The following is a 27,645-nucleotide window of genomic DNA, read 5'->3' on the forward strand; positions in this document are numbered from 1 at the left end:
CTTTACTATTTCAGTACCATAACTACAATGAACTACAGGTGTGGGGGGAAATGAAACATTTAACAATGCAATTTACTTATTTCAGAACAGCAGAACATATCTGAGTTCTTAAAAATGCATTTATTACTTTTCTCAGATACAGCAAATATGCAAGTTTCCTCATAAAACAATCAGCAAAGTTTACAAAACAGTTCACCAGAGGAAACATCAATCTTTGAAATAACTTAAAAGGACAAAAAAATCACTGGAAGCTGAACACAGAACAGAATATTCTGCCCCTTCAATGTAAATGTAAAAATCTTTAAAAGGACAACTAGGTAGCACAGTGGATAGAGAGCCAGGCCTAAAGTCAGGAAGACTCATTTTCCTGAGTTCAAATCTGGCCTTGGACACTTACTAGCTGTGTGACCCTGGACATGTCACTTAACCCTGTTTGCCTCAGTACCTCATCTATAAGATGAGCTAGAGAAAGAAATGGCAAACCACTCCAGTATCTTTGCCAAGAAAACTTCAAATGTAGTCACAAAGAGTCAGACATTACTGAAAAAGCAACAACAATCTTTAAAAATTGAAGAACTAGTGCGTGCTTCAGCAGCACATATACTAACATTGGAGATACAGAGAAGATTAGCATGGCCCCTGCGCAAGGATGACACCAAATTCGTGAAGTGTTCCGTATTTTTATATTTATAACTCATGAGACCTTTGTCAGTATTAGGGTAATTGGAGGGAAAAAATTATATGTATGTATATATAGATATAGATATTACAGGGTGAGTTGAAGATGAAGGGGTCATATCTGGAGAATACAATTAAGGGGTGAGAGAGGATTATACTGGGAGAAGGAAAAAGGGAGAGGTAGAACAGGTTAAATTATCTCACAAAAAAACAAAAGAAAAAGCTCTTACAGAGGTGGGGGAACAGGGGAAGGTGAGAGGGAATGAGTGAAATTTTTTCTCATAGGATTTGGCTTAAGGAGGGAATAACATACACAATCAACTGGGTATGGAAATCTGTCTTATCCTACAGGAAAATAAGGGGAGAAGGGGACAAGAGAGCAGGGGAATGATAGAGAGGAGGGCAGATTGGGAAAGGGTGTAATCAGAAGCAAACACTGCTGAGGAGGAACAGGGTCAAAAGAGAGAATAGAATAAATGGGGGTGGGTGGGATAGGGTTAAGGGAAATATAGTTAGTTTTTCACAACATGACTACTACAGAAGTGTTTTGCATAACTGCACATGTGTAACCTATATTGAGCTGCCTGCCTTTTCAATAAGAGTGGGTGGGGAGAGAGGAAGGGAGAAAATTTCGAACCCAAAGTTTTAAAAACACGTTTTTAAAAAAATGTTTTCACATGCAACTGGGAAATAAGAAATACAGGAAATGGGGTATAGAAATCTATCCTTCCCTACAGGAAAATAGAAGAGGAAGGGGATAAGAGAAGGGGGAGAGAGATAGAAGAGAGGGCAGAAGGGATATTCAGAATGCATGCCATCGTGGGGTAGGGGTAGGGGTGAGATGGGGTGAAAATTTGGAACTCAAAATCTTGTACAAGTAAATGTTGAAAACTAAAAGTAAATTTTTAAAAACGGAAAAACTAGAAGTCAAAGAAAAAGGGATAAAATATGTACTTCTAGACAACAGTTCTTCATGTAAAGACACTTAAGATTTCCTCCCACCTTACCCTAAATCCTGAGCTTCATCTCACTCAAATCTTAGTGCATTTTTCTTTTGTTTTATTAACAATTGTGATAATCCAAAATCAAATTATTATATTTTATTAGTCTATTTCCCTACTTTGCCTCTCAAACTATTAGAAGAAACCGAGATTGTCTTTAGGAAGGTCACAGGTAAGTAGTACAGGAAAGTAGTTTGCTTTCTACCATTATTGTTGCTACTTTTCTTCCATGCCCTCTCCATGTCAGCGTATAGAACTATGACTCATAAAATTCACTGTTATGTATAAGGAAGATCAACTGCCATATTCTAAAGTCCTAAAAACTCTTAAAGATCATAATCTTTATTTTCAAATAATAACAAGCAATTTATTACAGGGACCATCTTACTATGCCCATGTTACATATGGGAAATAAAAGTCAGAAAAATTAATATCTAGCCCAATGACAGATACATACATACTCACAGAATTCTGTTTAGAACTCAGAAGTCTTCAGACTCCTAATCCTTCAGTCTATGCTGCACCTTTCCAGGGATTCTTTTAAACAATATTGTTTTCTTAATATAGCCCTTAAATTGAGAATGTGTGTGGTGTGAGATTTTGTGTGTGTGTGTGTGTAAGACGGTTAAGAGAGGCTGCAGGGGAGATGCTTAGAAACTTTCCTCCATGCAAGCAGAACTGAAACATGGAAAGATAACTTTGAACAATAAATACAGTGGTAAGTAGGACTTGAGCAACCAGCCAGCCACATTTCAATGTCAAATTACATAGTCACCTCTTCAATAGTCTATATTTTTATGATATTAAATAACATGGACTAAATTTAAGAAATAAGGAGGTCTGCACATTGCTAAGCAATCTAAACTGGTAAAGACCAGGTGAAGAGGATTTTCAAGTAAAAGGATGTTTCTGGTTGAGCAAGATGCAACTTCTCAATGTTATTTCTGACAGAACCTAAAAAGCAAATGTTTCTACTCCAATTCAAAAATTAACTAACTATAAATGACAATTTGCATTTTACTTGCATTTACTGTTTTTAACAGCCCTTAAAATATAGCTCTTCTGATTGGATGGATTTTAAAACTTTGAAATATTTAAAATGATACAAGTCCTTGATAAATGAGGGTCTCTCCAACCATTACTTGTGCTCTCCCCTCTCAAACTTGGCATGTTATCTTATGCTTTTACTATCACATAACCTTATATAAGCTCCTTATAAAGACCATTTTTTCCCAATGCTCTAAATCATTATCAATTAGAGAAATGCAAATTAAAACAACTCTGAGGCACCACATTACAACTATCAGATTGACTAACATCACAAAACAGGAAAATAATAAATGTTGGAGAAGATGTGGGAAAACTGGAATACTAATGCATTATTGGTGGAGTTGTGAACAAATCCAACCATTCTAGAGAACAACTTGGAACTATGCCCAAAAGGCTATAAAATTGTGCATACCCTTTGATCCAGCAATACCACTTTTAGGGCTGTATGCCAAAGAAATCATACAAATGGGAAAAGAACCCACATGTACAAAAATATTTATAGCAGCTCTTTTTGTGGTAGCAAAGAACTGGATGTCGAGGTAATATCCATCAATTGGGGAATGGCTGAACAAGTTGTAGTATATGAATGTAATGCAATATTATTACGCTATAAGAAATAATGAGGGCAGCTAGATGGTGCAGTAGACAGAGCACCGGCCCTGGATTCAGGAGGACCTGAGTTCAAATCCGGCTTCAAACACATAATAACACTAGCTGTGTGACCTTGGGCAAGTCACTTAACCCCACTGCCTAACAACAAAAAAAAAGAAATAATGAGCAGGCAGATTTCAGAAAAACCTGGAAAGACTTACATGAACTGATGTTGAGTGAAGTGAGCAGAACCGGGAGAACATTGTACACAGTAACAACATTGTATGATGACCAACTTTGATAGACTTGGCTTTTCTCAGCAATGCAATCATCTAAGACAATTCCAAAAGACTCATGATGGAAAATGCTGTCCACATCCAGACAAAGAACTATGGAGTCTGAATGCAGATCAAAACATACTATTTTCTCTCTCTCTTTTTTTCCCCTTTCTCGTGTTTTTTTCCATTTGGCTCTGATTCTTTTTCACAACATCACTAATGTGGAAATATGTTTAATATGATTGTACATGTATAACCTATATCAGATTGCATGCCATCTTGGGGAAGGGGAAAAATTTAGAACTCAAAATCTTATTAAAGTGAATGCTGAAAACTAAAAATAAATAAATGTTTTTTAAAAAGAACTATTTTTCTAATGAATATGTTCCTTCTCTTTTCCCATAGTGAGTTTTATCTATCAAATATCATCTGAACAGAACTTAAATACCATTATTGTAACCAGAATAAACTCATACAAAGACAATGAATGTTGTGATATGTTTTGGCCCATATGTCTTTTTAGAGGCTCAAATGTGGGGTCATTCAATGCCAATAAAACTTTTACCTCAAACTTAGGTTGGGCAGAAAAAAACAACCAATCCGAAGAAGAATCCTTCAACTGGTGTCTCAGACAAACTGGGACCAGGGAACGACCTTAGCTTAAAAGGGCCAAAGTCTGCCCACTGTATCTGGGGACATCTCCAGTTGTCCTGACTATGGTTTGCCACAGTACTCAGATAACTCTGGAGAAGAGAGTGAGGCTGATGACTCTGCACAACCCTGCCTCACTTAAAACCAAATCACTTGCAAATCAAGACATCATCCTCCTGACCAAGGGCCCTCTAGGGAACAACAATAAAGTACTTAGAGGTTATTGTTTTGCTTATTTTTTTCTGCAAGGAGGTTAAACACTATGTTTATATCAGAGGTTCCCAAACTTATTGGGACTACTGCCCCCTTTTCAAAAACAAAAATTACTTCAGCGCCCTCCCTGGAAACCTATTTTCTTTAACTCTTTAATTTTTTTTAAAATTTACAGCATTTCAAAAACATAATATATTTTTTAATTACACATCTTAAATTTAATAATTTATTGCAAATTTGTGGTTTTTTCCTGCATTGAAATTTTGATGATGCAATATTGCATCAGGTAACCATATAGTATTGTAGTGCAAACAAGTCATCACATGCATGAATTCCTGCTGATGCATGCTGGGCTTCCCAACAATGTGCCACATGCTCACCTGCCAACACCTGTTTGTTAACACCTGTTAGCAGACTTGACCACTGATGGGTTATAATTTGCATTTTGTGTTTATTTGGGAAATAATGTAATCATTATGACTTTAACTCTGTTACACAACAGATGAAACATGTACAAACTGTTTTTCAAAATTTTCTTCTCTTTTCTTCTTTCCTTATGCTTCTACCTCCCCCTTATTTTTATTCAATGCACCTCAATTGAACCTGAGGCTACAACTGGCCCCCTGGATCATTCCAATGAACCCCAGGGGGTGGTATTGCCCACTTTGGATACCTATGGCTTATATGAATAATGGATGTGTTAAAATGGAGCTGACAATTTAATTGCTCTAGAATGGCCCTAAAATGGTTCTCCAAATCTGAGTATGGTCATTTTAAAAAAAACAGTCTGCTTATGCACAAATGGGAATATTTCCAAATATAGGTCACATTATACATATTCCCAAAAAATATGGAATGATGTCAGTTGTTTTAGTCATAGGCTGGTATGTTCAGACCTTGAATTTTTCTCTGTGTTTTTCAAATGAATAAATATAAATAGTTTCTCGATGAAAAGTTCTTTGTTCCTCTAATTCATACACTGATAAAAAAATTTTAATGTTTACAAAATAAAATTCTTGTAAGTAAGTGATACGTTAAATATGGCCTTGGAATTGTACCATTCAAATTTATCACTTTATTACTTCTAATTTGTGTGTATGGTGGTGATTCTCCAATGTTGTTCCTCACAAAGTAACATTTCCTTGGACTCATTGGGCCCTTATCTTAAAGGAATGCTGGGTCCCCAATGCCATGGTCAGGATTGCAGGTGAAAGAGATGGTGATTGCATACCGAGTACCCCAATGAACCTTTTCTACCCGATGGAGATTTTCTGAACCTGAGGTGAAGAAGGAGACTCGACCTGAAAGAAGCAGAAAGCAAATATAATTAGTGAATAAAGGGCAGATAACACTTAAAGGATGATTGGCTATTTGAAAAATGGTGTTATTTAGATCACAGGATTCATAAACTCAGGATTTGGTGTATGTATGTGTGTATGTTGGGGGTGAAGGAGGGCTACCATAAAAATAACAAATTTCATGTAATGGGAGCTACTAAAAATGAGTTAATGTACACAGAACAAAATGTTTTAATTTTGTACATGAGGAAGTCAAGTTAAGGAATGAAAGGAGAAAACAAACTCAGAGAAAAAGGCAGGAACATAAATTCTTTTTGGGGGAAAAAAGTACAAGACTAGAGTGACCCAAGTTTTAGACTGTATACTGCCATTTAGAAAATCTAGACTTTGGGGGGATTGTAAGAAGATGGCTGTTTGCTAGAATCTAGATAAACCTAGATCTGCAAAACACCATGATAAAAATGTAAAAGTATACTAATTAAAAGACTTGTATGGACTGATGCTGAGCAAAGTAAGCAGAATCAGGAGAACGTTGTACACAGTGACAGCCACATTGTGTGATGACTAATGTTGATAGACTTAGCCCTTCTCAGCAATGCAAAGATATCTCCAAAGGTGTCATAATGGAAAATGCTATCCACATCCAAAGAAAGAACGATGGAGTTTGAATACAGATCGAAGCATACTATTTGCTATTTTTTCTTTTGTTTTATTTTCCCTTTCTTGTGGTTCTTCCTATTGGTTCTAATTCTTCCTTACAACATCACTAATGTGAAAATATGTTTAATAGGAACGTATATGTATAGCCTACATCAGATTGCGTGCCATCTTGGAAAGGGAAGAAATGAGAGAGGGGAGAAAAATTTAAAACTCAAATGCTTATGGAAGTGATTGTTGATAAATTACAACAAATTAATAAAAAAAAGAGATGGCAGATTAAGTGAGGCAGTGGTTAGAAGCAAAATAGACTGCATAAAGAGAGAAGAAGAAGAAGAAGAAGAAGAAGAAGAAGAAGAAGAAGAAGAAGAAGAAGAAGAAGAAGAAGAAGAAGAAGAAGAAGAAGAAGGAGGAGGAGGAGGAGGAGGAGGAGGAGAAGAAGGAGAAGAAGAAGAAGAAGAAGGAGGAGGAGGAGGAAGAGAAGGAGGACGAGGAGGAGGAGGAGGAGGAGAAGGAGGAGAAGGAGGGGAGGGGGAGAAGAAAGAAAGAAAAAGAAAGAAAGAAAGAAAGAAAGAAAGAAAGAAAGAAAGAAAGAAAGAAAGAAAGAAAGAAAGAAAGAAAGAAAGAAAGAAAGAGAAAGAAAGAAAGAAAGAAAAGAAAGAAAGAAAGAAAGAGAGAAAGAAAGAAAGAAAGAAAGAAAGAAAGAAAGAAAGAAAGAAAGAAAGAAAGAAAGAAAGAAAGAAAGAAAGAAAGAAAGAAAGAAAGAAGTGGCATGGAGGGAAATTACAATTAGTAATCATAACTGTGAATGTGAGTTGGATGACCTCATACATAAAATGGAAGTAAATAGCAGAATGGATTAGAAACTAGAATCCAACAATATATTGTTTACAAGAGACACACTTGAAACAGAAAGACACACACACAGAGTTAAAATAAAAGTCTGGAGCAGAATCTAATATGCGTCAGCTAAACTGAAAAACGGCAGACAGTAGTAATCGTCATCTCAGACAAAGGAAAAGCAAAAATAGACCCAATTAAAAGAGATAAGCAAGGAAACTACATTATGTTAAAAAGGTACGACAGATAATGAGGTAATATCAAAAAATTTTACAGCAAGTTTCTCTGATAAAAGTCTCATTTCTCAAACATATACTAAGTATGGAACTGAGTCCAATTTATAAAAATAAGGGCCCCTCCTCAAATTATAAATAGTCAAAGGATATAAACAAGCAGTTTTCTGAAGAATAAATCAAAGCTATTTATACTCATGAAAAAATGTTCGAAATCACTACTGATTAGAAAAGGCAAATTAAAACAGCTCTGAAGTACTACCCCATACCTATCAGAAAAGACAAATGCTGGAGAGGAAAAGGGAAAATAGGTACACTAATGAACCACTAGTAGAGTAGTGAATTGATTCAACCATTCTGGAGAACAATTTGGAGCTATGCCCAAGGGGCTATAAAACTCGGATACCCAACAATACAACTTCTAGATCTATGTATCCCAAAGAAATCAAAGAAAAAGGAAGAATTTATATATGTACAAAAATACTTATACAGCAGCTTTTTTTGCAGTGGCAAAGAACTGAAAATTGAGTGGATGTTCATTAACAGGGGAACGTGGCATATGATTGTGCTGGAGTGCTATTGTACTATAAGAAATGATGAGGGAGTGGTTTCAGAAAAACGTGGCAAGATCTATATGAACTGATGCAAAGTGAAGTGGGAAAACCCAGAAATCATTGTGCACAATGACAGCAATGCTATAATGATAATCAAGGAATTACTCTTCTTTGATTTTCCCTTGTTTGGTTTTGTAATGTCTTACTAGCTGTGTGACCCTGGGCAAATTACTTAACTGCTGTGTGCCTTAGTTTCTTCAACTGCAAAATGGTAAAATAGTATTTACCCCCCAGATTTGTTGTGAGAATCAAATAAGAAAACATTTTTAAAGTGCTTAGCATAATTCCTGGTACATAGTAAGTACTCAATATATGTTTATCATCTTCTCTTCCCCTTGAGCAGTAGCAGACAAAACAATAGAACAAAAGATAGCCTTCTGATCATCTAAATTACTCCAGATATCTGTGAATAAACATAAGACAAAGGAAAATAAACTAATACCTCACAAGGAAGAGGACTTGGGATTTCCAAGAGAGAATGGAACCAAGCAGGGCGTTCAAGAAAGGAATAAAAATGGTGACAGCAGAATTTATGGCTTGCACAGCAGATATAATTGTCAAAAAGAAAAAAAAAAGCTTGAATCTACAATGCCAATGAAACAAAAGAGAAAACAACTGATTTGGGAATGCAGATATAAAGATTATAGGGCAATCTGGAAGAAGAGAAGCAAAAAAAAACAATAATGTTAAAAGAAAAAATTTCTGTACATGCAAAATACAGTCAATCTTCAACACTTACACCTTTTGCAATTTCAAGCATCTGTGTGATTTTATTAGTACTCTCATTTTCACTTTCATGTTGGCAATAACACATTTGTGACTATGTGTAGTAGAGAAGAAATGAGAGGTGTGATGCATATAAGTTTGTGGAGCATCTTTCTTTGGATATTAAGTGAGGTTGTCTTCTCTATATGTTAAAAAGGGGAGGGGGAGAGGGAAGATTATCCATCTTGTCTCCTAAGTAAAAAATATGTTTACAAAAACCTTTTGTATTTCCCTATGACAGAAGAGACAGACCAGATATTATTAAAAGTTCAATATTAATTCAAAACTCATCTTGCATCCTACCAATTTTTAAAAAGAGACCTACCAGCCCTAGGTTCCACAGTCTTGTTAAGACCTTCTTCCATGAACACAAATCGTCCTCCACCAAAGTCTTCCATATAATCTGAGAGATACAGCAATGAGGTATAATCAAAGGAACCATATGTTGTCTATAAACCGAAGAAAAGTGAAAAGAATCAGGCTGTTCGCTATTTATCTGTGGAAATGAAATCTCAAAAGTCATGTGTAAGATTTCCCATTTCTGACTGGTCCTGACATATCAGAAAGTTAATGAAAAAAATAATCAGCCCTCATTTTGGTAATCCTTTCCAAATGTCTTGACAATTTAAAAGAAGGATATACTGCCAAAGTCATTCCCAGGATAGAGGAAAAATAGATAGGTTATGATCTGGGGGGAACATTCAAATGAAATCATAGCTCTATCTGAGCTGGACTCTATTTATACTTACAATACCTCTACATTTTTTATGGGCTGCCAGAAATCCTCTGGCATGCCACAGGTGGTGCAGGCCTGCTCTATTTCATAAAATATCAAAGTATCATTTCTATATGTCATATATAGCATAATTCAATCAATATATAAGTCTTATTTTCAATATGACTTATATTCAGAGGGAACACATGAAAATGTCCTACACACACACACACACACCACACACACACACACCCTCTCACCTTATCAATATGAGGATGCCAGTATTCATCATGAGTTGTCTTGGCCTCCGTACTATTTATCCGGGAGAAAAAGGTAGGCTTTGTCAGATACATGGATGAAATGTTGATATCAAAAGCTTGACCAATTGTATGTTGAATTTTTTGCTTCACATCACTAAAAAGAAAACAACACTCACTTTAAAAATAAATTCTGCATGCAAAGTAAATGTTTTAATTTAACATGACTCCCAACAAACAATTTCATCAGTGTAGAGAGGAATTCCTGGTAAAGAAAGTCCCTACTATTCCACTGCAGATCTGCAGCTTAAGTATCTTTGATATTCACTTGGGACACTGAGAGATTAAGTGATTTACCAAGGTACATAGCCAGTAGTTAAGCTTTTCTGATCCTGCACCCAGTCCTCTATCCATTATTACTTTGTCTTTCTGCTAGGCACACACTGGATACTAAACACTCACTTACATCAAGTCATGTTCCTGGTGAATTTGCTGTAAGTCAAAATTATATAAATGCAATCTGATTTTCCCATAGGAAAAAAATAGCTTAACAAAGAAGTGGTGTTGATGGGGTGCCCCAGCATTAGGACCATACCTCTCCCCAGCCCAAAGATCATATATATCTCTGGCAGTAACTCATGAGTGGGCCCCAGTGAGGCAAACTATCTCTCCCTGTTACAAGAACAAGCTGACCTTTATCGCATTTCCCTCATACAAATAGGACTATCTTATACCAGCAGAACTTTCGTGTACTAATTCCCACAGTTACAGTACACAACTCAGAGGTCAAGCTATAGATGTCAACTCCTGAGGCCCTCCCCCTCCAGGGTTTCCAGTAGTGAATGATGCCTGTGTCCAAGGTACAGAAACTGTATATTCACCACCTAATTAGCATACTTGGCACACCACTCACTGTACTTTTTCGATATAAGCTTTAGCATCACTCCTGTTAGGTTGCAAGTTCCCTAAGGAGCTCTGCCCACCATGTTAGCCTTACAGTAAACTGTTTGCCACTTGACTATTTTGCAGACTGCTTGAGTCTGAAAATTCTCTCCAGACAACTTTGCCATGAACCTCAGTATTTTGAGGTCCCTGCACCTCTAAAACCACATCAATGTGGTATAGGTAAAGAATATCAGTCTCAGGTCAAAAGAGAAGGATTCCAGACTGGGTTCTACTTCTACACCAACTACTTGGTCTTAGGCAAATGACAACTCTTGAACCTTAGTTTCTATATAGGTAAAGTATGGGTGCTTGCTGTGAGGAACAATGAAATAATATATGTAAAAGTGCTTCCAATAACAAAGTACCTATACCTATAAGCTATTATTTACATGGAGTTATATTTTTAAAGATCATTTTATTTATTTTTAATGGATCTCTTTGGTTGTAAAATTATACACATTTTAAAAATATATTTTCCTGCCATACCTATTGAGCCATACCTTGCATAAAAGGATTTAAAAAGAAGAGGGGAAGGTCATTCAGCAAAACCAACCAACATATATAGTGTTTATAATATTTCATACCCATAGATTCTTACCACTGAAAAGAAGGGAGGGAGCTGCATTTCTTCTCCAAAACCAAACTTGGTCAGTGTAACTATGTAGTGTTCAGCATTGTTCTTTCCAGTTAACACTGCTGAAGTATGTATGTATATTATTTTCCTAACTGAAGTTCTGCTAACTTCAGTTTGTATCAGTTGGTCTTTCTGACCCTGCCATTTGATACCTACATCACTTGGGGAAAGTCAATTAAAATCTTAGGGCCTCAGTTTCTATATCTATGAAGAGAGAGTAATGGCCTTTAAAGTTCTTCCTAGATTTAAATCTTTGATGCCTGGATCCTACCTGAATCCCTATGTTTCTTTTAATTCTTCATATTTGCCATTTCTTATATATCTTATATTTCTTATATATCCCATTACATTTGAAGATGATGACCAATTTTTAAAATGAATTCTACTGCAAGTAATATCTCCATATAATCGAAAATTTTCTAACATATGTCAATTACACATGGCAACATAGTATTCCATCACATAAAATCATATTGGTCTGAATAAAGGACAAACTTTTTCCACAAATCTAGTTTATATGATCAGGGTTACTTTTCATTACCCATACATTTCTTCTTTTCAAAACTACATATTTCTTTTTATTTTCAAAGAGATTCCCTTTAAGGAGTTTGACATACATAGCACCATGGTATAGTACACAGAATTCTTATTCTGAAATTTCTGCTTTATTTTTATTGCAACAACTCAGAAGGCGAAGCATCACTGTCATCAGATCTAGAGAATATATGAAGATTTATGAGTTGAGATTTTGAGAAGCATCAATACAAAGATTTAGGGAATTTAATGTTTTTTGTTGGGGTAAGAAAGTGATTTAGGGGTATCTGATTTCCTGAGGGTAGCTCATTGCAAATTCCCCTACAGTAAACAAACTAAATAATTAATTAATTCAACAAACACATTAAACGCCTACTATGTCCAAGGTACTGGGGGCGGCAGGGGGAAGCAATCTTGAAGGACCATGGTACATTTATTATGGATTAAGTTATTGATCATTCCAGGGACTTAAAGACAGATAATCTCTCTGGTTTTATATGTCATCAATAGTTACAACTTCCTGGTATTTAGTTAATAAGCATTTATTAAGTATCTACTATGTGCCAGACACTGTGCTAAACACTGGGGAATATAAACATTAAAAAGTATGATGCAATATCAACGCAATGATTATCAATGTGGCATTTATAAATATGTGAGAGGGATATATAAGTCATCTGGCAGTAAGATTGAAGGCTAGACATTTTGTCCTATTCTTCCTGGCTCTCAAAAACTCCCCTAAAAGAGTGGGAACTGTGGCAGAGGAAAAGCAGTTACTGCTTTATAGGCCAAGACCCTAAAAAGCCTAACAAGGTAACAACCTTATGAAGTAACAGCCGAGAACTTTAATCCTTAACTTATCTACTAAGTGCTTTCCACCATTAGCCCTCATTTTGTTGCAGGGCAAGCAAACTCAATATACTAGCATATGCTTTGGGATATCCTCACCATTGATAACGCATGGCATATGTGGTGCAATGCACTGATGAAAGTATTTTCTAAAAAAAGCTGAGACTGAAAGAATATAAAATCTCTCTAAGTGAAAGAAATAACTTTAAATATTTAGAATGTAACAATAACTGACATTTATGTAATGCTTTAAATTTTGTGAAGTATTTTATACTCATTACCATATATTCATTACTGTATCCTTTAGTTTCCATACATATTTTTTTGGGGGGGTCAGGCAATCAGGGTCAAGTTACTTGTCCAGGGTCACACAGCTAGTAAGTGTCATGTATCATGTGTCTGCGGCTAGATTTGAACTCAAGTCCTCCTGACTCCAGGGCTGGTGCTCTATCCACTGCACCACCTAGCTGCCCCTGTATCCTTTAGTTTAAACAACAGCAATGTGAGCTAAGCATTATTTATATGGGGAAAACTGCAGCTCATGAAGTTTAAGTTACTTACTCATGTGTACCTAGTAAAGTAGCACAAATAAACACAAACTATAAAACCTAGTATTAAAAGGATAAGGAGAAAGAAGTTTGAATATACACTGCTGGTGACTATGAAATTGGATAAGTCTTTCTGGACATGAATCTGGCTACCAATATATAAAAATATTGTAGAATTGTTCACACCCATTAATTATACTCTAATTAATGTTGACCCATTAATTACAATCCAGTATTTAAATCTCAAGGAAGTAACCAAAAAAAGTGAAAAAAATGAATTTATAAAAAGATGTTCATGGCAATGCTGTTATTATAACATATAAAATTAGAAGTACGATATCAGCACTAATACAAATATGCTTTTTAAAAAACATATACATTATACAGTAATACAGGATGATAAATAACATATATCAGTAGGATTACTAAACCAGAGTATTTTACAACTTCTGTTACATTACCAGATAGTTCAACAAAATGACTATAGCTATGGGCAAGTAGGTGATGAAGTGGATAGAGCAGTCCTAGTATCAGAAAAACCTGAATTCAAATCCAACCTCAGACACTTACTAGATGTGTGACCCTGGGCAAGTAACTTAACCCCAATTGCCTTCTCCTCCCCTCTCACCACACCTACCCTCAAAATGACTATTGCTATACATGTGGTATTTATGTGTAAAGTACGTATGAATATTACTTTCTACAACTATTTCTATTTCAGTTTGTTTAAACTTCCAAAATGTAGACTTAAAGGGAATACCTGTTTTCATTTTTCATTTAAACTAAAAGACTAAAAATGTAGTTGGGCTACTTTAATGTGTGAAATACGGACTAGTCATAAACATTTCATTTACACAAAAATACCCAGGTTGGATATTCAGAACAAAACCATTGGAAATACAGCTATAACTGAAAACAGACAGACATTAAGTGATCTGCTCAGGATCACAGAGCTTTAATTGTCTGAGGCTAGTTTTGAACCCAGGTCTACCTGACTCTAGGCCCTGCTTTCAATCTAATAGATTAGTTTCCTCAATTCCTTCAAAATTTCCTCTATCTTTAACTAAGACTGATCTTAAGTATCTAATAAAAGGCAAACAAACAAAATCTGAATCAAATTACTAACTTTGATATTCAAAATAGAAAGTATGCATCTAAGATGATTATTCTTTTACCTTACTTTCTCATAGTATAAAAAAATATTATTGCCAAACTTAACATTTTAAAATTAGGGTATATGCGCCCATGTGTGAGTGTGGTGTGTGTGTGCGTGCGCGTGTATGTGTGTGTGATCTCACAAAGATCAGCTCAAATTCACAGCTGAATTTGTGAATGTGTATTACCAAAGACAAATTGCACAATTTCATTTCTTAAGTAGCTGGACGTGGACGTTCATAGATCATTAAAAGTAGACAGGAAATTTAGATAATGTATGAGTTGTCACTAATATATCCCTTTTTCTCTGGATCCAATTTCCTATCTCTTCAGTGTAATCTAGTGTAAATCCACTTTTTGCAGTCAGGCCATTCTTACATTTGATCTGTGGCTAATTATCCACCAAAATGACACGTATTCAAAGACACGTGCTGTATTTCTTGAATTGCCCCAATACAGACAGCTTGAACTCAAAATTTAAACAAGAAGATCTTTCTAGAGCCTAACACTAATGAATTCAAGAATGGATTTTGCTTTGACTCCTTTGAATTATTTTACCGGTATAACTGAAAATCCTCTTCTGAGAAGATATCTTGAATTTTTGCCCCAAAGTATCTGTAAAAAACAAAAATATCTTAATAAAAAGACATGACTCACATTATACCCTTTCTACCTATTTTCCTTACTGTCTTTAACACCACCTTCTCCTCCACCATTTAGCTAATTAATGTACCAAGAGAAAATTCCTGAAAACTAACATGTCCTTTAAAAAGAAATTGTTTAAAGCTGGTACAGTAACAAAAAAAAAAAAAGATCTCAGAGTTAAGAAAAATAAATACTGGTTTCCTCTCCCAACAAAAGTAAAGGCATCTCAGTTTATGAAAGGAAGTGGAATGAATCAGTTTGGTACAGTAGAAAGAACATTGGGTTTTGAGTCAGAGGACTTGGGAATCCAATCCTGCCTATGCCACTCCCTCTACAGGACCCTGCCCGAGGCACTCAACCTTCCTAGATTTCAGCTTCCTCATATGTAAAACAGAGGGTCGGACAAGGAGTCCTCTGAAGTTCCTTCCAACTCCAAGTCTATGATCCTATGAATTGGTGTCTTTTACTACTGACACAGTCACTCAACTAAAAACTGAACAGCACAAATTCACCTAAGATGACTTCCTTTTTTTACCCATCCATCTCACCCATTCTTTTTTTTTTAAATATTAATTTATTTATTTTTAGTTTTCAATATTTACTTCCACAAGATTCTGAGTTCCAAATTTTCACCCCATCTCACCCCTCCCCCCACCCCCAAGATGGCATGCATTCTGAATATCCCTTCCCCTAGTCTGTCCTCTCTTCTATCTCTCCACCCCTTCTCTTATCCCCTTCCCCTTCTATTTTCCTGTAGGGCAGGACAGACTTCTGTACCCCATTTCCTGTATTTCTTATTTCCCAGTAGCATGTGAAAACATTTATTTTAAACATATGTTTTTAAAACTCTAGATTTCAAATTTTCTCCCTTCCTCCCTCCCCACCCACCCTCATTGAAAAGGCAGGCAACTCAATATAGGTTATACATGTGCAGTTATGCAAAACACTTCCATAGTAGACATGTTGTGAAAAACTAACTCTATTTCCCTTAATCCTATCCTGCCCTCCCATTTATTCTATTCTTTCTTTTGACCCTGTCCCTCCTCAGAAGTATTTGCTTCTGATTACCCCTTTCCCAATCTGCCCTCCTCTCTATCATCCCCCTGCTCTCTTGTCCCCTTCTCCCCTATTTTCCTGTAGGGTAAGACAGATTTCCATACCCAATTGAATGTGTATGTTATTCCCTCCTTAAGCCAAATCCTATGAGAATAAGATTCACTCATTCCCTCTCACCTTCCCATTTCCCCTCCACTGTAGAGACTTTTCTTTTCTGTTTTTTTTGTGAGATAATTTACCCCATTCTACCTCTCCCTTTCTTCTCTGAGTATCATCCTCTCATCCCTTAATTTTATTCTCCAGATATGACCCCTTAATCTTCAACTCACCCTGTGCCTCTATCTATCTATCTATCTATCTATCTATCTATCTATCTATCTATCATCATCATTAATTTTTTCCTTCCAACTACCCTAATACTGACAAAGTCTCATGAGTTAAATATCATCTTTCCATGCAGGAATGTAAACAGTTCAATCTTAATAAGTCTCTTATGATTTCTCTTTCCTGTTTACCTCTTCATGTTCCACTTGAGTCTGTATTTGAAAGTCAAATTTTCTATTCAGCTCTGGTCTTTTCATCAGAATGCTTGAAAGTCCTCTATTTCACTGAATGACCTTTTTTCCCCTGAAGGATTATACTCAGTTTTGCTGGGTAGGTGATTCTTGGTTGTAATCCTATCTCCTTTGCCCTCTGGAATATATATTCCATGCCCTGGTCCTTTAATGTAGAAGCTGCTAAATCTTGTGTTATCCTGATTGTGTTTCCACAGTACTTGAATTGTTTCCTTCTGGCAGCTTGTAATATTTTCTCCTTGACCTGGGAACTCTGGAATTTGGCTACAATATTCCTAGGAGTTTTCCTTTGGGGATCTCTTTCAGGAGGAGATCTGTGGATTCTTTCAATTTCTATTTTGCCCTCTGGTTCTAAATATCAGGGCAGTTTTCCTTGATAATTTCTTGAAAGATGATGTCTAGGCTCTTTTTTTGATCATGGCTTTCAGATAGTCCAATAATTTTTAAATTCTCTCTCCTGGATCTATTTTCCAGGTCAGTTGTTTTTCCAATGAGATATTTCACATTGTTTTCTAATTTTTCATTCTTTTGGATTTGTTTACAGTGTCTTGATTTCTCATAAAGTCACTGTCTTCCAATTGCTCTATTCTAATTTTTAAGGAAGTATTTTCTTCAGTAACTTTTGGACTTCCTTTTCCATTTGGCCAATTTTTCTTTTTAGGGCATTTTTCTCCTCATTGGCTTTTTGGACCTCTTTTGCCATTTGGGTTAGGCTATTTTTTAAGGTGTTATTTTCTTCAGTATTTTTTTGGGTCTCCTTTAGCAAGCTGTTGACTTGTTTTTCACAATTTTCTTGTATCACTCTCATTTCTCTTCCCAGTTTTTTCTCTACTTCTATTACTTGGTTCTCAAAATCCCTTTTGAGCTCTTCCAAGGCCTGAGACTGATTCATATTTTTCTTGGAGGCTTTGGATGTAGGAGCTTTGACTTTGTTGTCTTCTTCTGGTTGTATATTTTGATCTTCTTTTTCACCAAAGTAAGATAATATAGTCTGACTCTTTTTGCGCCGCTTGCTAATGATCCCGGCCAATTACTTGAGTTTTAAACTCTTTATTAAGGTAAAAGTCTGCTTCCAATGTGGAGAATGTACTGTCCCAAGCTTCATGGGTTTGTACAGCTGTTTTCAGAGATAACTGTAGGGACCTACAAATTTTTAGTTCTTCCAAGGTAATATGATAAGGGGCAGGGTGTTTACTCCTTTCTGTCCTGGAACTGTGAGGAAGGTTTTCTCTCCACAACCACTACAAGCTCCACCATGCCAGAGGTCCTCTCCTTACCCCAGGACCGCCACCCAGAACTGTGACCCAGATTCAAGCAGGGTCAAAGCAAGAGATTCCTGCCTCAGCACTGGCAAAGAGATCCCTGCAATCCCTCTTTGATCAGCCACTGGATTCCCCCTCAGTCTATGGACAGGAAGCTCAGGAGGCAGCTGCCCCCCCAGTGCCACGCTCCTGGGGAATGGAGCTGAGACCCTGCATTCCTCTCTCAGCACCGCAGAAACAGACATTTCCCACTGACCTTCTAAGTTGTCTTTGGCATTAGTGGATTGAGGAGTTTGGAAACTGCCACAGCTGCCCGCGATTCAGTCTTCTGAGGCCTGCTCCAGGTTCACTGCGGCCTGCGCTACATTCCTCTCCCAGCCTGGCACGATATACCTTTCTGATCAATCATGTAGGTTGTCTTGGGCTGGAAATTTGTTTCACTCTGTCTTTTTGTGGGTTCTGCTGCTTAAGAATTTGTTCACAGCCATTTTTTATGAATATTTGGAGGGGTTTGGAGGAGAGCTCAAGCAAATCACTGCTTTCACTCTGCCATCTTGGCTCCACCTCCCCATCTCACCCATTCTTCAAGGCCCAGGTAAAGATGTATTTCCAAGAAGCCGCTCTAAACTATTCCAAACCACATCAAGCTCTCCTGTCTATGAACTGGTATTATAACTATACAAAGTTTAAGTGTTAATTGCTCTCTAATGCTACATGAGCACACCTAGTCTCCTCAATTAGATTATAAATTGCTTAAAGTAAAAGGCCAAGTCCTACTTTTTTTTTTCAATTCTTCAGAGCAGTTTAAAAAATTCTGAGAATACTATATTTGTTCAATAAGTACTTTCTAACCTTGTTCAGTCTTTTTCATTCATACCCAACTCTTCATGAAACCATTTGGAGTTTTCTTGGCAGTAATACTGGAGTGGTTTGCCATTTAATTTTACAGATGAGGAAACTGAGGCAAACAGGGTTAAGTGACTTGCCCAGGGTCACACAGATTGTAAGTGTCTGAGGCCAGATTTGAACTCAGGAAGATAAGTCTTCCTGACTCCAGACCCAGCACTCTATCCACGATGCCATGTAACTGCCCACAACCTCAGAAAATTTATAAATGAAATTAATAGGCTATAAACTTTCTGAATTAACAAAAATGAGGTTGAAGCTTAATAAAGAGGCCTATGGCTAGGAATGCTGGAATGAAATGCCACAGAAGTTATTTTCTGAGCAATACCTACTGTAAAAATTAATTCAATCTCATATATGTCTACGATATAACAGAATATTAGGCTAGGCATGTTTTATTATTACCTGTATAGATTTACAAAATGCTTTCCAAAAGAAAGTGCTCCAGAGTGTAAGTCTAAGATGGAAGCCTGGAAAATATTGAGAATGAAATGAAAACTTAGTAATGAAATAGCAGAAAAAAAAATTTATTGACTCAACTGAGGGATATCCATAGCATCACTATCTTGTTTGCGTAAGAAAACAATTACTTTTTACACTCTGGTGTATACACTTGTTCATTTACTTATTTACTATTTCCCTATATTTAACATTAGGTTTTTTTCTTCTTTCCTTCCTAATTAGTATTTTCTTTAGTTGTTAATAAATTTATAGGAATCTCGTCATTCCAATCTTGAAGTTAGAAATGGAGGAGGAAGAAAGTGGTAGAGCACAGGCTTAGAAGTAGATATGAAGGCTATAAATTGCATAAGAATTTATAAATAAACTGTTGGACAAATATCATTCCCATTTTGATTCTAAATTGTATTCCCTAAATCTTTTCAAAGTCCAAGTAACAGGAAAACAATTTAATCCAAAACCTAAAAGCCAATGTTGTATTTATGGCTTACATTTCTCTGGTTAAAACTTCATTAAAAAACCACTAGAAGGGATGTGGGAAAATAAATATATTAATGCACTGTTGGTGGAGCTATAAACTGGTCCAAAAAGATCGAAGAAAGAGGAAAAAGACCCATATGCACAAAAATATTACAGCAGCTCTTTTTGAGGTAGCAAAGAATTAGAAACTGAAGGGATGCCTATCAGCTGGGGAATGGTTAACAAGTTATGAATATGATGAAATACTATTGTGTCATTAAAAAATATGAAAGAGATGGTTTCAAAAAAACCTAGAAAGGCTTATATGAACAGATACAAAGTGAAGTGAGCAGAACCAAGAGAATAATTTACACAGTAACAACAAAATTATAAAGATGATCAACTGACAAAGACAGTAACTCTGATGAACACAATAACCCACCACAATTACAAAGGACTCACAGTGAAATATTATGCTATCCACTTCCAGATAGAGAACTAAGATAGATGATCTAAGATTGCATATTGAAGCATATTTTTTCTCTTTCTTTTTCTTGCTTTTTTTTTTTTAATTTGGGAACATGGCTAATTCGGAAAGTCATTTTTCATGAATGAAATATTTGTAATGGGTTTTGTATTTCTTTCCTTCTCAGCGGATGGTGGGAAAGAGTGAGGGGAAGGAGAAAATTTGAAACTGAAAATAAAACCAAATTTCGACAATTCATAAAAACTTTCTTGATACCAACACAATTATAGAAAGATTGATATTTTCTTTTTTTTCTTTCAGCCTAAAGATACATGAATTTTTTTGTTTTCTCAAAGAAGCTGTTTCATAAACATTTTTGCAATATGGTGAGGAACTGATACTATTATGTAAAATTTTTATTTAATACTGAAAATTTAGGAAAAACTCTGACAGTAATTCTTTCAAAGGCATTCACATTTCTCAAGGCCTTTTGTGCTTTTGCCAAAAGTAAATTAGCTTTTAACAAATGGAGGTTAGAGAGGATTACTTAATCAAGGAGTTCCCTAATGCTTTATGATAACAGTCCTAATCATAAATCATACCATTTTTAATTTCTGTTTGTTTGATATAAAATAACTTTTCAATTCTGGGGGCATGGGCCAAAGAAGAGGAGGAAAGTCTGCATCAAATTTAGAGGAACTATTGTGTCCCACAAAATCCACTCCTGTCTTAGTAGACATTCATGAGGGAAAAGGAGAACAGAGAGAAGAGGGGACAGAGAAATAGAGGTGTCTCATGAATATGACCATTAAGAAATATACGTATTTTTCAGTACTACATTCACCTTAATAAAAAAAATCATAAGTTGAGGTATAGATAAATGGAAAATAAACATTTAAAAGAAGAAATACTAAACCCATTCTTCACAGAACCTAGAGCACAATCAAAAGACACAGAATTAAAGATACAATAGTAAAATCATAAAGAATGAGTGGGTCAAAGAAAATAATGTAGAAACAACAATTGTGTGAAAGATCATGATAATGACAATATATAAAAATTTCTGAGATGTAGCAAAAGTCTTCATAGGAAAAATGATATTCCTAAAGATATGTAGTAACAAAAAAGAGAAGTTTAATGAAATGAACAAGCAGTTTTTAAAATTACAAAACAAATAAGCAAACCCTCACAAAGAACAAGAGAAGAAATATTGAAAATTAGGATAAATAAGACCAAATGGAATCCAAAAAAGGCTACATAACTAATGAAACTAAAAAAAAAGGGTTTCTTTGAAAAGACTAAGAAAAATCACAAAAAGAGAGAAATGAAATTAACCCCCCAAAATGAACAAAATAAAACCATAATAACAGAAAAGAATTAAAGAGAAACAGAATGTAAAGGTAAGATAGAGAACTATAAAAACTAAATAGAGGGAAAAGACTAAAAGTTACCAAAGATCTCAGGAGGAAGAAAACTCAATTAAAGAACTTGAGCATCAGCAAATAAAAAAGGGATGATACTGATATCCAAAGAGAATAAATGAACATCAGGTAAAAGAATATTAATATATGCCCAAATATTTCAAGCCAAAGGAAAATGTATCAACATCTGATAAGGCACAGGACACTATGTATTCCCAAATGATCACACATTAGGATTTAAAATTATTCTTAAGAATTAAGAAAGCACTTCACCAGATGTCTTATGTGACATAAATATTATTCTAATACCCAGGAAGGATAAAACAAAGATGTATATCAGCAATATCATTAATTAATAAATATTAAAAAATTTTAAATAAAATCCTGTTGAACAGACTATAATCATTCATCCAGGAAATCATTTATTATGATTAAGCTGGATATACTAGGTGTGATTCAATATTAAGAAAATAATCAACATAATCATACTAAAAACAAAAAAATCCAAAACCACATGATTATCTAAATAGATATAGAAAAATCCTTTGACAAAGTACAATACCCAATTATGCTAAGGGGGAAAAAAGCCCTCCAAATCAAAGGCTTCTACAGAAAGATCTTTTTTTTCTTATAACAGAACCAAAAACACGTATCCCATTCAGTGGGCATTCTGCAATAATTTTCTTAATAAATACAGTAGTAAAGATGCCTTTCCTCAGTATTATTTGAAATAATTCTACAAATGCTAGCAAGGACAAAAAAACTGAAGTTGTAAAAATAAAGAGGAAATAAAACTATTCCTATTTGATTATATATTTATCCCTGACAGTTTAAAAAATTTTAGCAAAGTTGCAGGATCCAAAATGAACACACAAAAAAAATCAACAGTACTTCTATATAAAAATAACAAAATCCAAGAGACAAGTGATAAAAAGAGCAATGATTCAAGAGAGCAGGTGGGGTAATTTGGTCTTTGGGTATCTAAGAACTCTGAATGACACTAACTGTACCGGTTGGTGCCTTTTATATTCATAGGTGACCAGAAATCCTTATAAAGAGAGGCAGAGGCTATCATAAAGCTACTTCAATGGAGATAACAGATTGAATCTTTCCCCATCCTGCCAATTAAGTTCTGCTTTGTCAGCTCAAGTTGACATGTGAAATGGTGGGGTCCCTGATAGACACTGACCCTATTACACCATGTCAAAGTAACATCATTCTTTTTTTTTTTTAAACGGGATTATTTACTTAACTAGTAGATGACGGTGATGCTGTGGGTATATTCACCTGAGTTTTAGCAAAGCTATGGCCCACTTTACTTTTCTCATCAAACTTCCTCTGAAGTACTGTGTTCAGTTCTAAGCAACACAATTTAAAAAGGAAGTGAAAAAACTAGAGAGTATGAAGAAGAGGAGAACCAAAATCATGAAAGACCTTGAGTCCAAAATAGATGAAGATCAAGTGAAGGAACTGGACATCATTAGCCTGGAGAATATTCAAATAGGACATGATGGCTATCTTCAAGTCCTTTACGGATTACATTAGGTGGAAGATGGAAGATGAAACACTGTGGAAAATGTGGCAGGCTGTTCTGTTTAGCCCCTAAGGTCAGAACTTAGTAGCAATATATGAAAGTTACAAAAAGGTAAACTTGGGCTGGCTGTCACAAAAAATATAAACAAATTAATAATTAGAGCTGTTCAAAAGAGGGGTGGTAGGTTCCCCCCTCCTCACAGCTCTTCAGAGAAGGGGCTAGATGACACCTGAACAAGTATGTTATGATGGGGATTCCTTTCATATATGGACTGGAATAGATGACCACTGAGGACCATTTCAACTTTTAGATTCCGTAATTCTCTAATTCTAGGTGTCACTGTTAGAAGAGACCTTACAGATCAGGCAGTGCAGCTCCTTCATTTATCAATAAAAATTTTTTTTAAAAATTGACTTTGAACAATTGGAAAATATGTAATAAATAAATAAATGTGTGTGTGCGTGTGCGTGTGCATATGCGTGTGTGTAAATAAACACAAAAGGGCAGCTAAGTAGCTGCCTGGGCCTGGAGTCAGGAAGACTTATCTTCCTGAGTTCAAATCTCAGATACTCATCATGTGACCATGGGCAAGTCACTTAACCCTGTTTGCCTCAGTTTCCTCATCTGTAAAATGGGCTGGAGAAGCAAATGGGCAACCACTCTAGTAGCTCTACCAAGAAAACCCCAAATGGAGTCACAAAGAATCAGACATGACTGAAAAATGACTAACAACAAAACTTAAGGGTAGCTAGGTGGCACAGTAGATACAGTGTTGGGCCTGGAGTTAGGAAGACCTAAGTTCAAATACAACCTCAGACACATATTAACTGTGTGATCCTGGGCAAATCACTTAACCCCATTTGCCTCAGTTTCCTCATCTGTAAAATGAGCTGGAGAAATGGAAATGGAAAACCACTCTAGTATCTTTGCCAAGAAAATGCCAAAAAGGGGTCACAAAGAGTCAGATGACTGAAAAATAACAAAAATAACACAAAAAACATAATTTACTAAAACAAAATCTTCAGCCTTTCATCCAAGTATCTCAAAAAACTCTACAAATATCACTACTTTCACAAATGTCAACAACACTTTTACTCTCACGATTTATAGAATACTATGGAAGCAACAAAATGCCATTAAGGAATGGTAAGAGGGCCTGTTAGAGGAGGAAAGGAAAGATTAAAAAAATGGAAGAAACAGTCCCTCTAGGCTTAGAAAGTTTATAATCATGTTACTAATATAGACAGTATAATACATGAAAAAGACTTAAGAGCACTAAACATGAAAAAAACCTTAAGTTCTATTAAAAAGCAAGGACTTTTAGATGCTCCTGGAGGGAAGAAATAGAATTTTTGTTTTTATATGCCACATTTATTGTATAGCTATAAATAACAAAAATCTCAGATTTAATCTCAGAAGTACTGAAAATGATCATCACCCAGATGTCAACAAAGAGATGCAATGTAAATGAATGAACAGATTGCAACAGATAAAAAACAAGGAATTAAGGAAAAGCAGAATAAAAGATGAGTGAAAAAGAAGATAGGAGTCATACGGTGAGAGCATGTGATAACAGATGGGATAGTCCACGTGTTTCTTCCACTGGTATCCTCACAATGTTAACAGAAATCAAGGAAGGTTCCTCAATACACTGGGTGAATGCTGTATGGCAAAATGTAGGGGGACATGAAAAAGAGTCATATAGGATAAGTAGGTATGGATGGGTTGCTATCTATGTCATTGGATGGAATATTCACATCGATGAGATCACAAGTCATCCACTTAAGAATCTCACTATGGGGGCAGCAAAGTAACAGTGAATAGAGCACTGGCCCTAGAGTCAAGAGGACCTACGTTTAAACCTGGCCTCAGATACTTACTAACTGTGTGACCCTGAGCAAGGCACTTAACCCCAACTGCCCCAAAATAAATAAATGAGTAGAAATAAAAAGTAGCTCACTATGGCAAGCACAGAGTAGTCACTTAATAAATTACTTTTGAATTGCAATATCTGTTGAATTTACAGACAAATATATAAAGAGAGTGAAAACATATGTAAACTTCTTGGATATGGCCAATGTAGGAATATATTTTGCTTGACCATGCGTATTTGTTACGAGAGTTTTCTTTTCTTTTCTTTTTTTCAAATGACTGGAGAAGTGGCTAGGAGGAAGAAGGGGACTATGGAAGGGAAAGAAAGAAAGAAGGAAGGAAAGAAAAAGGAAAAAAGGAAGAGAAAAAAGAGAGAGAAAAGAGAGGGAGAGAGGTGAAAAAAGAGTCATTGAAGGGAACAGAAGTCCTAAGTCTAAGCAGAACAGCTCTTAAAAGTTAAACGCAAAATTCACTGTATGCTTAAAAGGAAAAGCAAATTGTATATAATAATTTACAGTTTCATGTACAATCCTCTTTTTCTGTTCCATAGGTATATGGAAGTGCTAATTTTATTTGGTGTTTAAATTCAGAATTAAAAGAATTAACAAAACAAAAAAGAAAATTCATGTAAACTCTTCATTAATAGAGATGATGACAGGGAATAATCCAAAGTAGCAAGTACTCCGAAAGTGCTAGATTTTAGTAAATCTTTTAATACAGGCAGTTTCCACTTTTCAATGCTATGCTTATTTAATGTTGTGGTATAGTGGAAACAACATTAGACTTGAAATCAGGATCGCTTAATAGCAGGGGGAAGGATGACATATCCAAATGCTTCATTACTAGCTGATTTACTTGTTCTGAATCCACAAAATAAGGATAAGACATATACTACCTAACATAAAAGGTTTTTCTTCAGAGGGTGCTTATTAAAATTTTAAATCAGCATATAAAAGGGAAATGCAGTGGTTGTTATCCACTCATTTCAAAATTTCCAGCGTTAGCCATACAGATGAAGGCAATGATGATACATACTCAGGATACAGGGAACATGAGTCAGGGCTTCTTCTTACAACAATCCACTTCAAAAGTGAATAGCCAAAAATACACTGTGTCTCACTATAATCTAAGACCTCCTCACTTATATTTGAATATATTATGACAGACGTGCTAGAAATTCATTATAGAAGGATCATTAATTTAGAGATAGATATATGAAACCCTAGAAATCTTCTAGTTCAAACCCCTTATTATAAAGATGAAGAAACTGAGGCCTAGAAAGGTTAAGCAAACTGTTACAAGTCACAGAGGCAATAGAGAGCAGAGTCAGGATGTGAACTCATTCTCTGACTCTAAATCCAGTGTTCTTTCCACTACTACACTGCTTCCCTCTTGATGCCATCAATATCTCAAAATTGAGACAATAGTGTAAAGAAGACCTGATTCAGGAGGCTCTGGAAAATTGTCCTGCATTAGACATTATATCAATCGCTCAAATTATCCCTGCTACCTATTACATGCTCAAAACAGATGGTAACGCCTTTCAGAATGATACAAAATATCAACTAAAGAGAACAATCTAATCTCTAAATGTGCTGTGCTTTGGCTTAAGAAAATCATCTAGGGGCAGTTAGGTGGCACAGTGGATAGAGCACAGGCCCTAGAGTCAGGACGACCTGAGTTCAAATTTGACTTCAGACATATTAACAATAGCTGTGTGACTCTGGGCAAGTCACTTAACCCTGTGAGAGATGATCTCTCAGAAGTGAAGCCTCCTCAAAGGATCATTAGTTCTTGTTAATGGTTCTGGTATTGTTGCTTTTGACTGGTACATGTGCACCAACACTAAATGAAGACCCCTCAGAATACAAGACCTCCTCCCCCAGCCTTCTCCCTCCCCTACTCTTAGACAGTGTTAGCAGAAATTCCTGAGCCATAAGAGCATCCTGTCTACCTCATCCTCTAGCTAGTTATATGACTTTGGGTAAAAGGCTGCTGAAACTATGAGGCCCTGAAAAGGGGAACATGCTAGCATAATTTCTATACCTCTTTGTTCTCTCTGTTACTGGGGTAGTTTTTACATGAATAGATTGTATACCTGAGGCTCAGTCAATGAGCTGACAGGAAGGGGGTTAGGGTGGGCTGCTGCATTAGGGTCTATATAATCTTGCCTTAAACAAAGAGCACTCACACTCTCGGGACAGCTTAGGCAGCACAGTGGTGCACTTTCTCCAGAAAGTCAATAAAGAGATCTCTCCTTTTTGCAAACTTTTGTCAAGACTCTGGTTTTTAACTGAGTAAAACAATGTAAACAATGTAAACAATGTGAGCTCTCTCAGATGGACTGAGTGTAGCAATGTCTTAGACTGTTGCAAACTCAAGGTTCGTTATACTAGGCCTATTCAGATAGGCCTAAGTTTCAGGTTCCTAGAAATCACATGATTTGTATTGTTACATCAGCATTAGGTAATGGCTAATTACTAA

The 27,645-nt window shown here is 35.8% G+C and overlaps 1 protein-coding gene and 1 pseudogene across 3 annotated transcripts in view; one reads left to right on the forward strand and one right to left on the reverse strand.

The window, feature by feature from the left end:
* Nucleotides 1-583: 583 nt before the first annotated feature.
* Nucleotides 584-683, forward strand: LOC144458009 (U6 spliceosomal RNA; annotated as a pseudogene).
* Nucleotides 684-2,000: 1,317 nt separating this feature from the next.
* The window catches only part of OGFOD3 (2-oxoglutarate and iron dependent oxygenase domain containing 3), a 63,178-nt gene continuing 37,533 nt past the window's right edge, over nucleotides 2,001-27,645 (reverse strand). For 2 of the 3 annotated variants that reach the window (XM_020966722.2, XM_078155751.1), the window contains 5 exons: nucleotides 19,356-19,420; nucleotides 15,065-15,121; nucleotides 9,845-9,998; nucleotides 9,195-9,318; nucleotides 2,001-5,763 (listed from right to left, as the gene is read on the reverse strand). In XM_020966722.2, the coding sequence (XP_020822381.1) occupies nucleotides 5,627-5,763; nucleotides 9,195-9,318; nucleotides 9,845-9,998; nucleotides 15,065-15,121; nucleotides 19,356-19,420 (537 nt within the window). In that variant the 3' untranslated portion in view covers nucleotides 2,001-5,626. The remainder of the gene's footprint in view (nucleotides 5,764-9,194; nucleotides 9,319-9,844; nucleotides 9,999-15,064; nucleotides 15,122-19,355; nucleotides 19,421-27,645) is intronic. The other variant, XM_020966723.2, reaches the window with a different exon arrangement.

The sequence above is a fragment of the Phascolarctos cinereus genome, unplaced genomic scaffold (assembly GCF_003287225.1).
Source record: "Phascolarctos cinereus isolate Bilbo 61053 unplaced genomic scaffold, phaCin_HiC Scaffold_5;HRSCAF=322, whole genome shotgun sequence".
Taxonomy (NCBI): Eukaryota; Metazoa; Chordata; class Mammalia; order Diprotodontia; family Phascolarctidae; genus Phascolarctos; species Phascolarctos cinereus.